The 13359-nt window shown below is 40.3% G+C and overlaps 1 protein-coding gene across 1 annotated transcript in view; it reads right to left on the bottom strand.

Annotated features, from left to right (window-relative positions):
- The window catches only part of POLN (DNA polymerase nu), a 204286-nt gene that overhangs the window by 58430 nt on the left and 132497 nt on the right, over nt 1–13359 (bottom strand). The window contains exon 17 of the mRNA XM_023737981.1: nt 12482–12596. Within this exon, the coding sequence (XP_023593749.1) occupies nt 12482–12596 (115 nt within the window). The remainder of the gene's footprint in view (nt 1–12481; nt 12597–13359) is intronic.

The following is a 13359-nucleotide window of genomic DNA, read 5'->3' as shown; positions in this document are numbered from 1 at the left end:
GTTTGGTTTTTACATATTCCCTTAATTTGTTTATCTGGAAATGTTCTAATTTCACCATCATATTTGAGCGAGAGTTTTGCAGGACATATTATTCTTAGTTGGAAATTTTTTTTCTTTCAAGCTTTTATATATGCCACCCCATTGCCTTCTTGCCTGCATGGCTTCTGGTGAGTAATCAGAGTTTAGTCTTATTGTTTCCCCTTTATATGTGACTTTTTGTTTTTCTCAAAAAACAAATCCTGCTCTCAGGATTCTTTCTTTGTCTTTGGTTTTAGTGAGTGTGATTATGTCTTGGTGATTGATTATCTTTTGAGGTCTATCCTATATGGTGTTCGTTGAACTTCTTGAATGGTCAGCTTTTCATCTTTCATGATATTAGGGAAGTTTTCTGTCAGAAAATCTTCAATGATCCTCTCTGTGTCTTCCGTTTTCTCCCCCTGTTCTGGAACTCTGATCACACACAAATTTTTGCTTTTGATTGTATCCTACACTGTTCTCAGGGTTTCTTCATTTTTCTTCATTCTTTTCTCTGATTTTTCCTCCAAGTGGTGTCCAACGATTTGTCTTCAATTTCACTGATTCTGTCTTCCATTTTTCAAATTTGCTCCTAAAACCTTCTATTGGCACTGTTCATTTCTGAAATTTTTTTGTTTATCTTTTGGATTTCTAATTGCTGTTTTTGTATCATTTCTAGTTGATTATTTATTTTGACATTTTGTTCCTGTATTCTTTTTATGAATTCTTCCATTGCTTTTTCTATGTTTTCTCTGATTTCTGTCTGTATTTTTCATGATTTTGTCTATTTTTTTCTTATTTTTGTCTGCAGTTTCCTTTATCTGTTGGTAGTTCCAGTGCCTTTTCTTCTACCAGAAAGTCATATGGTGTTTTATTTTAGTTTCTTTCTGGAGCCATCCTGTCCTGCTTTTTAAATATGTTTTGATATTGTCTGCTGTCTTCATGACATTCAGTAGCTATTTTCTTTATTGATTGTAGATTTGTTTGTTTCACCCTGCTTTTTGTTTTATTTGGTTAAGTCTGGTCAGGCAGGTTGGGTGTGTTTTGTTGCTTGCTCGTCTGTGGGCATGACACTTCTCATAACCTTGTCCAGATAGGCATGGCTGGTTGCTCAGCTATGGTGTATAAGTGTTCCAGTCTCTCCATAATCTCTCCAACATTTATTATTTTGTGTTTTTTGGATTAATGCTACCCTTATTGGGGTGAGATGGTATCTCATTATAGTTTTGATTTGCATTTCTCTAATGGCTAATATGTCTGTTAGCTGCCTGAATGTCTTCTTTGGTGAAGTGCCTGTTCATATCCTTTGCCCATTTTTTAATTCAGTTATTTGTCTTTTTGTTGTTGAAGTTTTGCAGTATCTTGTAGATTTTAGAGATTAGACCCTGATTGGATATATCGTAGCCAAAAATTTTTTCCCAGTCTGTAGGCTGTCTTTTGACTCTTTTGGTGAAGTCTTTTGATGAGCATAAGTCTTTGATTTTTAGGAGCTCCTAGTTATCTAGTTTCTCTTCTGGTGTTTGTGCATTGTTACTTATGGTTTTTATTCTGTTTATGTCAAGTATTAGGGCTTCTAGCATTGCCCCTATTTTTTCTTCCATGATCTTTATTGTTTTCAATTTTATATTTAGGTCTTTGATCCATTTTGAGTTAGTTTTTGTGCACGGTGTGGGTATGGTCTTGTTTCAGTTTTTTGCAGATGGATATCCAGTTATGCCAGCACCATTTGTTAAAGAGACTGTCTTTTCCCCATTTAATGGACTTTGGGTCTTTGTCAAATATTAGCTGTTCATAGGTAGATGAATTTATGCCTGGATTCTCAATTCTGTTCCACTGGTCTATGTATATGTTGTTGTACCAGTACCAGGCTGTTTTGACTACTGTGGCAGTATAATAGGTTCTAAAATCAGGTAGTATGAGGTCTCCCACTTTGTTTTGCTTCTTGAGTAATGCTTTACTTATCTGGGGCCTCTTCCCTTTCCATATGAAGTTGGTGATTTGTTTCTCTATCTCATTAAAAAAAGTCATTGGAATTTGGATTGAGATTGCATTGTATCTGTAGATTGCTTTGAGTGGAAGTGACATTTTCACAATGTTGAGTCTTCCTATCCATGAGCAAGGTACGTTTTTCCACTTATGTAGGTCTTTTTAGGTTTCTTGCAGTAGTGTCTTGTAGTCTTTGTATAGGTCTTTTACATCTCTGATTAGATATATTCTTAAGTATTTTATCTTCTTGGGGTTATTGTAAATGGTATCGATTTGGTGATTTCCTCTTCGAAATTCTCTTTGTTGGTGTAGAGGTATCCAATTGATTTTTGTATGTTTATCTTGTATCCTGATACTTTGCTGAAATCTTCTATTAGTTCCAGTAGTTTTCTTGTGGATTCTTTAGGGTTTTCTGTGTATAAGACCATATATCTACAAATAGGGATATCAAGTCTTCATTTTTTATGTAACCTGTATGGTCTCAGCAATTTCAAAGAAATTGTTATTTCTTTGTTATATATTTCTTAATATAATATCAAATTGTCTCTTTTGCTTTATGTGTTTCAAACAATAAGGCATTTACATGAAACATTTTTAAGAGTCTATTTGATCTGGCTGCTTTTTTTACCATATGCTATGCTAGTCCTCTATTTGTAATATAAAAATCATTTCCACGGCAACTAATTACAGTATAAGTCACAAGTATTGAATTGCTACTGCTGGTGGGAAATTAGAAACAACCATCACCCAAATATTAAAAGTTTCTTATTTGTGAAGTTCTCCTAAGAACTAATACAAGCTAATAAAATGCAAGGAAGAAATACACAATATCCAATGTAGACATTAACTTTTCAAGTTGGCTTTATGAATGATCAGCTTAACATGAATCTGAAGAGAATTATTTTCTGCCTAATACGTTGGACCTTTGTAAAAAATAAGTTCAGCATATACAGGTAGTCCCTGACTTAAGACATGTTCAAGTTACAATGCACCACACTTATGACTGTTTTTTTTTTTTTTTTTTGGTACATCTTATCATTAGTAATATATCCTACATATAATGTTAAAATATATCGGTAAATTTATATGTAATGTTTACAACCCCCAAAGACAAATAAAGATTGGATTTATAAAGATACTGATAATAAAAGGCAACAATAATGAAAACTAAAAAAAAAAAAAATGAAGTATTCAACTTACGCTGACTTACAACGGAGTTGTTGGAACTGAACCCTGTTGTAACAAGGACTCTTCCAATGTATTGAAGTCCATTAAAATTTAAGAATACTCTTAATGTAATGCTGTCACAATGATTCTCTCCTAGTTTTTCTCACCATAAATCATGCAGTGTGATTTACAATGGAGTCATCAGAACTGACTTACGACAGTCATCAGAATGGAACCCTACTGTAAGTTAGAGACTACCTTTGTATTTGTGTGGGTCTGTTCCTAGCTTATCTTTTTGTCTATCCTGCCAACAAGACAATGTCTTGATTATAGTAGCTATATAGGAAGTCTTACTGTCAGGTAGAGTGATTCCTTCCACTTTATTCTATTCTGTCAAGATTTTTTGAGGGCTGTGCCTTTTCATATAAATTTTAGAATAAACTTGTCTATGTCTATCAAATACCTTGCTTGGGCTTAAATAGAGACTGCATTAAATGTATAGATCAATTTAGAGTAAATTGACATTTTTACTATGTGAGGTTTCCATTCCATAAACGTGGTATGTCTCTCCATTTATTTAGGCCTTTTTTTGATTTCTTTCATCAGCATTTCATAATTTTCGGTATATAGATTCTGTATATGCTTTGTTAAGTATATATATTTCATTATCTTTGGTGCATTGTAAATGGTATAGTGGTTTTAATTTTGGTTTCTGCATGTTCATTGCTAATTTATAGAAATGTGACTAATTTTTTTGTGTTGATCATGTATTTTGCCACCTTGTGGAATTTACTTATAAGTTCTGGGAGTTTTTTTCTCTCTGTATATTCCTTGAGATATTCTACACAGAAATCATATAATCTGCAAATAGAGGCACTTTTATTTCTTCCTTTCCAACTGGCCTACCATTTATTTCCTTTTCTTGTCTTTTTGCAGTGGCTAGAACATCTATATTGAATAAAAGTGGTGAGATGGACATCCTTTCCTTGTTCCTGATCTTAGAGGAAAAGCATTCAGCCTTTCATTGTTAAGTATAATGTTAGCTGTAGGTTTTTTTGTAGATGCTCTTTATCTAGAGGCAGTTGTTCGAACAGAACAAGGGGATACTTCATGGTTTAAAGTCAGGAAAGGTGTATGTCAGGGTTATATCCTTTCACCATACTTATTTCCACATGCGTCTGTCAGTTTGTCCTACTGTGGTGGCTTGCGTGTTGTTGTGATGCTAGAAGTTATGCCACCAGTATTCAAATATTAGCAGGGTCACTCGTGGTGGGCAGGTTTCAGCTGAGCTTCCAGACTAAGACAGACTAGGAAGAAGAACCTGGTGGTCTACTTCTGACAAAAATTAGCCAGTGAAAATCTTATGAATAGCAGTGGAGTATTGTCTGATACAGCACTGGAAGATGAGCCCCTCAGGTTGGAAGGCACTGAAAGGATGACTGGGAAAGAGCTACCTCCTCAAAGTAGAGTCAACCTTAATGATGTGGATGGAGTCAAGCTTTTGGGACCTACATTTGCCGATGTGGCATGACTGAAAATGAGGAGAAATAGCTGCAAACATCCATTAATAATGGGAATGTGGAATGTACGAAGTATGAATCCAGGAAAATTGGAAGTCATCAAAAATGGAATGGAATGCATAAACATCGATATCCTAGGCATTAGTCAGCTGAAATGGAGTGGTATTGGCCATTTTGAATTGGACAGTCATATGGTCTACTAGGAAACCCTGGTGGCATAGTGCTGCTAACCAAAAGGTCGGCAGTTCAAATCCATCAGGTGCTCTTTGGAAACCCTATGGGGCAGTTCTACTCTGTCCTATAGGGTTGCTATGAGTTGGAATCAACTCAACAGCAGTTATTTTTGTTTTGTTTTGTTTTTTATGGTCTACTATGCCGGGAATGAAAAACTGAAGAGGAATGGCATTGCATTCATCATCAAAAGAACATTTCAAGATCTATCCTGAAATACAGCAGTCAGTGATAGGATAATATCCATATACCTACAAGGAAGACTAGTTAATATGACTATTATTCAAATTTACACACCAACCACTAAGGCCAAAGATGAAGAAATTGAAGATTTTTACCAATTACTGAAGCCTGAAATTGATCAAACAGCCAATCAAGATGCATTGATAATTACCAGTGATTGGAATGTGAAAGCTGGAAACGAAGAAGGATCGGTAGTTGGAAAACATGGCCTTGGTAACAGAAACAATGCTGGAGATCACATGATAGAATTTTGCAAGACCAATGACTTCTGTATTGCAAATACCTTTTTTCAACAACATAAACAGTGGCTATACACATGGACCTTGCCATATGGAATACACAGGAATCAAATCAACTACATTGGTGGAAAGAGACTAGGGAAAAGCTCAGTATCATCAGTCAGAACAAGGCCAGGGGCTGACTGGAACAGATCATCAATTGATCATATGCAAGTTAAAGTTAAAGCTGAATAAAATTAAAACAAGTCCATGAGAGCCAAAGTACGACCTTTAGTATACCCCACCTGAATTTACAACCATCTTGAAAATAGATTTGATGCACTGAACACTAATGACCAAAGTGGAGACGAGTTGTGGGATGACATCAAGGACATCATACATGAAGAAAGCAAGAGGTCATTAAAAAGAAAGAAAGACCAAAATGGATGTCAGAAGAGAGTCTGAACTTGCCTTCGAATGTTGAGCAGCTAAAGAGAAAGGAAGAAATGATGAAGTGACACTGGCGAAAAACAAGGTTCCAGGAATTGATGAAATACCAACTGAGATGTTACAACAAATGGATGCAGTGCTGGAAGTGCTCACTTGTTTATGCCAAGAAATTTGGAAGAGAGCTACCTGGCCAACCAACTGAAGAGATCCATATTTATGCCTATTCCAAAGAAAGGTGATCCAACCGAATGCAGAAATCATCGAACAATGTCATTAATATTACGTGCAACTAAAATTTTGCTGAAGATCATTCAAAAGCGGCTGCAGGAGTACATCAACAGGGAACTGCCAGAAATTCAAGCCAGTTTCAGAAGAGGATGTGGAACAAGGGATATCATTGCTAATGTCAGATGGATCCTGGCTGAAAACAGAGAATACCAGAAAGATGTTTACCTGTGTTTTATTGACTATGCAAATGCATTCAACTGTGTGAATCATAACAAATTATGGATAACATTTTGAAGAATGGGAATTCCAGAAAACTTAATTGTGCTCTTGTGGAACCTGTATGGAGACCAAGAGGCAGTAGTTCAAACAGAACAAGAGGACACTGTGTGGTTTAAAATCAGGAAAGGTGTGCGTCAGGGTTGTATCCTTTTCCCATATTTATTCAGTCTGTATGCTAAGCAAATAATCCAAGAAGCTGGACTATATGAAAAAGAACAGGGCATCAGGATTGGAGGAAGACTCTTTAAGAACCCGCGTTAAGCAGATGACACATCCTTGTTTGCTGAAAGTGAAGAGGACTTGAAGTACTTACTGATGAAGATCAAAGACTCCAGCCTTCAGTATGAATTACACCTCAACATAAAGAAAACAAAAATTATCATAACTGGACAAATAAGCAACATCATGAATACTAGAATACACCCTACTTGGACATGGTGTGTAATTCTTTTTATACATTCTTGGATTCAATTTATTAATATTTTTGCATCTAGGTTCATAAGTAATATTGGTCTGTGGTTTTCTTTCATTTTGTACTGTTTTTGCCTTGTTTTGGTATCAGGGCAATATTGGCTTCATAGAATGAATTGGAAAATGTTCCCTTCTCTTCTCTTTTCTGGAAGAGATTATATAAAATTATGTAAATTATATACATATATATATAATAGTGTTCATTCTTCTTTAAATGGTTTGTAAAATTCTCCAGTGAAACCATCTAGGTCTGGGGATTTCTCTTTCAGGAGCTTTTCAATGATAAATTCAATTAATTTAATGGTTATAGAACTATTCAGATTACCTATTTCATCTTAGTTGGGTTTTGGTAGTTTATAGTTTTCAAGAAATTGGTCCATTTCTTCTAAATTGTTAAATTTTTTAGTGTAAAGTTGTTTATAGTATTCTGTTATTACCTTTTTGATGTCTGTAAGATATGTAGTGCTAGCCCCTATTCCATTCCTATTATTGGTTATTTGTGTCTTCTTTATTTTTATTTTTGTCAGTTTTTCCAGATTTTTATTGATTTTTTTCCCACATAACTAGCTTTTTGTTTTATTGATTTTCTCTATTGTTTTCCTATTTTCAATGTCATTGATTTTTGAATCATTTCCTTCTTTCTGCTTGCGTTTTGGTTTATTTTGCTCTTTTTTTTCTAGTTTCTTGAAATAAAAAGCTTAGATTATTGATTTTAGATCTTTTATCATTTTAATGCAAGTATTTTGTGCTATACACTTCCATCTTGGAACTGCTTTAGCTGCACCCTCCTTTCAACATAACAAAATGTCAAAATGTTTTCTTGTCATACTTGGTTAGCGCAGCCAGAGTATCTTTGGACCCACTGAACAAAAAAACATGCTTGGAGATTAACATTCACCTTGTATCACAGATAGATTATCTTACACACTAAAGGAGAATATCCAGGGTACTATTCCATCAAAGCATTAAGATGGCAACAAATTTTAAGAGTTAACCGATTAAGCAAAATAGTTATCCTGCCTAAACCAATAACCCTTTCTTAAGACTTTCGTCCTTCTGGAGAGCGCAGGAGTGTTATTTAATCTATTATATGCTTTAAAAAATTCTACATTATTTTATATCCTAACTGGAGGGAAAGTGAAACTGAGAAGAAGAGACATCTTTTGGGAGGAAGTACACACAGGAGGAAGTTGGGACAACCAAAACCCCTCAGGGTGCACTTGTGTTCAAGACTTAGAGGGAAAAGGGACATCGATACAGAGAAAAATGGAGAGCACAGGAAAAGGTGCTCAACATTAATAGTCATTAGGGAAATGCAAATCAGAACCACAATGAGATGACACTTCATGCCCACTAGGATGGCTATGATAAAAAAACTAGACAATAACAAGTGTTATCGAAGTTGTGGAGAAAATGGAACCCTCATCCATTGTTGGTGGGAATGTAAAACGGTGCAACCATTTTAAAAAGCAGTTTAGCAGTTCCTCAAAGTGTTAAACATAGTTGTCACTGAATTGGACACTTTAAAATTGTTAAAATGGCAACTTTTGTTATGTGTATTTTACCACAATAATAATAATAATGAAAACCAAAACATTAAATGTAGAGTTACTATATGACCCAGCAATTCCACTCCTAGTTGTGTATACCCAAGAGAATTGAAAACATGTGTTCACACACAAACTTGTACACAAATATTAGCAGCATTATTCATAATACCTCAAAAGAGAAAACAACCCAAATGTCCATCAACTGACGAATGGATAAACAAAATATAGTATATTCATAAAATAAAATATTACTTGGCCATAAAAAGAAATGAATTCCTGATATATGCTACAACATGGATGAATGTGGGAAACAGTATACAGTGTTCAGTAGACTAAGGGAAAGAAGCCAAACACAAAAGGCCACGTATTATATGATCCCCTTGATATGAACCATCTAGCATAGCAAATTTACAGAGGCAGAAAATAGACCAGTGGTTGCTGGGGCTGGGGACAGGAAGGCGGCTCCTAATGGGTGCGGGGTTTCTTTTGGGGAATAAAAATGGTCTAAAATTAGATAGTGACGATGGATGCAAAATTCTGAATATACTAAAAAGCACCAAATGATAAACTTTAAAAGGGTGAATTTTATTGTGTGTGAATTTTATGTCAATAAAAAAAAAAGAATAAATGGCGAGGGCTGCAGGAACAGAACCAAGGAGAAGAGTGTTTCCACACGGGCAGTGGATGTGGAGGCCAGGGCTAAGCACTGGATGTGGCGGCACTGAGGGTGCCTGGGGTTCAGGTATGCTGCGCATCAGCCTGTGCCCACAGAGCCTTTTAGCTCATCTGCCCACATGAGGTGGGGCACAGGGTTTGAGCCTCGTCTTACTAGCCTTGGACCTCAAGGCCAACTGCTCCCTGAAGAAAGGCAATCTCCTTAGATGTGAGGAATTCCAGGCTCCAGATTGAAAGAAGAAAAGCATGAGTAGGTAAAATAAAACCTGTTTGAAAAAGAATGAGGGAGTCAACAAGGTTGAGGGCAGGATTTCTTTTTAGGGTTAAGAGCAACCTCAGGCAGTGTTTTTAGTATAGGGGAAGGAGCACGCCAACGAGGGGGTACTAGGAATGTTAGAGTGAAAATGGAAAATAAAGGGGCCGTGGATGAGGGCTGCTCTGTAGGATTGTGCTGGTTGTGCACTGCACCGGTCTGAAAGGTGCATGCGAGACAGCCCCCAGAGGGGCCCAACGTGCAGTCCTGACCTTGGCAATGGAGGATGCTGCTTCTTTTCAGACAGGAGCCTTTGCAGAGCGAGAGGCCATCATAAAAAGATAGGTGGAGGCAGAGGGAAAGGAGTTCAGGAGCTCATGTCGGAGGCCCTCTGCCTTGTCATTCAGTAAGAGGGGAGGTCATTTTCCAAGATGAAGAGAGAAGGGAAGGCATTTGTGGACAGTCAAGAAGGCTTCGAATGGCTAAGACACGATGAAGAGACGGTTAAGGGTCTCGCTCAGACGACCTGAGTTTAGTGGCCTCACCCACCTCTGTTTTATGACTTTCTCCAGCACCCTGGGAGTGGCAGATCAGTAAGCAGACAATGGGGGTCACTCAGGACCAGAGACAGCAACCAGAGAGGGAGAGGGTCAGAGGAGCCCACAGTCCTGAGGGGAGGTGGATGAGACTAGCTCATCAGACAAATCAGAAATCGGTGAGCGCCTGGGATGTGCAGGCGCTGGGCTACGCTCTGAGAATGCCAAGGACCAAGAAGGTATAGTGGGGCTCCCATGGACTCCCGGCTTAGCAGAGGAGAGAGACTGGGTGACCATCACCACACAGTAGGCTCAGGGACGGCACTACCAGAGGGGCTGTGAGGGCATAGGCAGGCCGGAGAGAGTGCTGGCGGGCTGCAGGATGACAGAAGTCCACGGAGGACAAAGTGCGGATTTGCCAGGAGGGACTCTGAGGTGGGGAGGCCAGGGCCCAGCCTGGGTCAGGGTCCAGGTATGAGCAGTCAGAGGGCAGGGGGCTGGGCGCTGAGGTGGCTTAGCGTGGATTAGGGGTGGGGCAGCGAGGCCATTGTCAGGCCCCGCAGACAGTGAGATTCCAAGAAGGAGGGCAGAGGACAGGGTGGGAGTGGGGGTAAACAGAGAGGAGAGACTCCAGGTTCAGGTTCATGAGCTGGTCTGACCGTGGACACTGTTCTGCTGCGCCGAGTGTCTTATTTACGCGGGACGCTCCTCTCCTGCTTTGCAGAAACCTCATTCCTCTACTTTCAGAGCTTTCCTGGCAGCCACCATCATAACGTAATTTCCACAACTCCTCTTCAGAATCAAGCAATGTTCTCATTGTATGAAAATGAAATATTTCTCCCTGAAGTTTTATTCAGATGAGAGTTTTTGTCATGGTGGTCTTTTTTGAGGGGAGGTTTTCCAGTCAGAAGGCAGGTTCGAATTCTGTGCTATTCATTCGTATGTCAGATACATGTAGAGTCCCCATGCTTTCGGAGCCCAGCTGTGAACGGGGCCGATGTGGTCTCGGCACTCATGGAGCTGACATTCCAGTGGGGACAGACAGCAAAGAAACACACAGAGAGGAACATGCCACACGCAGGGAGTGGAAGGAGAGAAAGGTCCCTGAGGCGGTGACATCAGGCAGACCTGGATAAATTAAGGGAGATGTCCAGATACGCAGGGAAAGGGCTTCCCCTTCGCAAGTTAGGTGAGTCATTGGTGTGTTTGGGAATGGCCAGGGTGGCCAGGTACAGAGAGTGGGAGGTGACGCGTTGGAGAGGAGCTGGCACCCCCTGCTGGACGAGGGGACACAGCCTGGCCCTCACAGAGCTTACACCCTTCAGAAGAGCCGAGCATTGAAGCCAGTGAGGACAGCAGTGATGATGCCAGTGTGGAGTGGGACGGACCCTGGCATGGGGGTGGGGAAAGCCTTGGTGGGAACAAGGTATCTATGGAGACACCTGAAGGACGCACAGGAGTTAATCAGCGAAGGCGGGATGGGAGGGGTAAAGAGTCCCTGCGGAGGGAGCTACGAGTGGAGAGGCCTGAGGAGACAGAATGCGGTCCCTGCAGATGAGGGCACGGAGACGGCAGCTACAGCGGCCTCCCCAACAGCCACCCCACCATCCCCTCTGCTTCCTTGCTAGTAGATTCCCGGTTTTGTTCTGGGCAGTTGCGTACCTGGCCCCAGGTGAAAAGCTGTGACTGTCCAAGCCAATTACTATCATACTATCCCTCTTTTCTCTGGAGAGTAACCTTACCAGCTTCCTTTGCAGCTAGGAGTGGCCACATGACCCAGCTCTAGGAAATGAAGTGTAAACGTATGTAGCAACCTCTCGACACCTTGTACTTTCCTGACAACAGGGAACGTGTGTGAGGAAAGCCCTGTACTCCTCTCTTCATCCTCCTTTGGAAACGGGCGTCGGGCGTTTCACAACCAAACCAAAGCCAAACTCATCGCCGTCAAGTAGATTCCGACTCATGGCAACCCCACGTTACAGAGTAGAACTGCTCCATAGGGTTTTCTTGGCTGTAATTTTTATGGAAGCAGTTCACCAGGCCTTTCTTCTGTGGCACAGCTGCGTGAGTTTGCACTGCCAACCTTTACATTAGCAGCTGATTGCAAACTGCTTGAGCCACCCAGGCACCAGTGTTTCACAACCAGGAGGAAGACATGCCAACATCCCAAGGGTAATGACAGGCCTTTAGGACGTTGTTGAGCTGCTCACAGAAGCCCAAGGCCACCAGCCTCGTATTCATTTATCGTTCCAGTCACTAGTGTAAGCTGCCATCGATCTGGTGTGCGGGCAGATAGCAATGTTAACATTCACTTGCTTCTGTGAGGCAGGAAGCTCACACTTCTAGAACCATGGGCTATGTTTACTTTGTGTCAGCACTGATATGCAGGGGACATATGACTTGCACTTTTTATTTTTCTAATATTTCTGTGACACTCTCCAGTGACTGACTTCTTTTTTTAGCAGTAAAAACTATCCGTTCTTTCCTAACTATAAAATTCTTGGCGCCCTAGTTATCTACTCTTCTTTTCAAAATGATTAACTACTACAGAAAAATGTAATTTCTTTCTTATGAAAATAGCCTTGGAACAACTTCAGGCTTTTAAAAGCATGTCAGCATTCTTGCAGATCTGATAATATTATGAGCTCATATATCTTACCACTGTGAAGTCAGGGTCAAAAAGACATCATCTCTCTCAGATTCCTGGAACAACTTCAAAAGTTCCGGATCCCCAGATAAGTGTGCAAGAATGCGCAACTCAGTCTGTGAAAAGTCTGTTAAATACAGTCCTGCGTTAATTCAGAATCCTCTTCACTGTTGCAACCCCCCTTCCGCACCCACCCACAGACTTCCTACTGTCGTGTTTCCCTCTCACTGCAGCATCATGGGTCAGCACCCTACCACCCATCTGCTAGGGTCCTCTGGCCTCAGCTCCGGCCATTCCATGTCTGCAAGTCAAAGAGATCTCTCTTGCCTCCTGTGAGGCCAGCAATACCCCCAGGTAGTCTGTACGCATTCATTCAGCTCATCAATATTTTATAAAGGGCCTACTATGTGCCAGGCTCTGTGCTTAGGATGTATTAGTGATCAAAACATCAGAAATCGTGTCTTCACGGAGCTTACATTCTAGTAGGGGAGGCAGACAATTAGGGCACATTACTGGGTATGTTAAAAAGTGATACATGAAATGGAAAAACAGAGAAAGGTAAGGTGCTTCAGGAGTGAGTGTGTGTGTGCATGCGCGAGTGTACATGTGTGTGCATGCGCGAGTGTATGTGTGTGTGTGTATGTGCGAGTGTACGTGTGTGCATGTGCGAGTGTACGTGTGTGCATGTGCGAGTGTATGTGTGCATGTGCGAGTGTACGTGTGTGCATGTGCAAGTGTACGTGTGTATGCATGTGCGAGTGTACGTGTGTATGCATGTGCGAGTGTACATGTGTGTATGTGCCAGTGTACGTCTGTGTGCATGTGCGAGTGTACGTGTGTGCATGTGCGAGTGTACGTGTGTGTATGCATGTGCGAGTGTACGTGTGTGT

The sequence above is a fragment of the Trichechus manatus genome, unplaced genomic scaffold (genome assembly GCF_000243295.1).
Source record: "Trichechus manatus latirostris isolate Lorelei unplaced genomic scaffold, TriManLat1.0 scaffold00111, whole genome shotgun sequence".
Lineage (NCBI taxonomy): Eukaryota > Metazoa > Chordata > Mammalia > Sirenia > Trichechidae > Trichechus > Trichechus manatus.
Note: the sequence above shows the minus strand (reverse complement) of the source record. Positions and strands in the feature narration are given on the sequence as shown.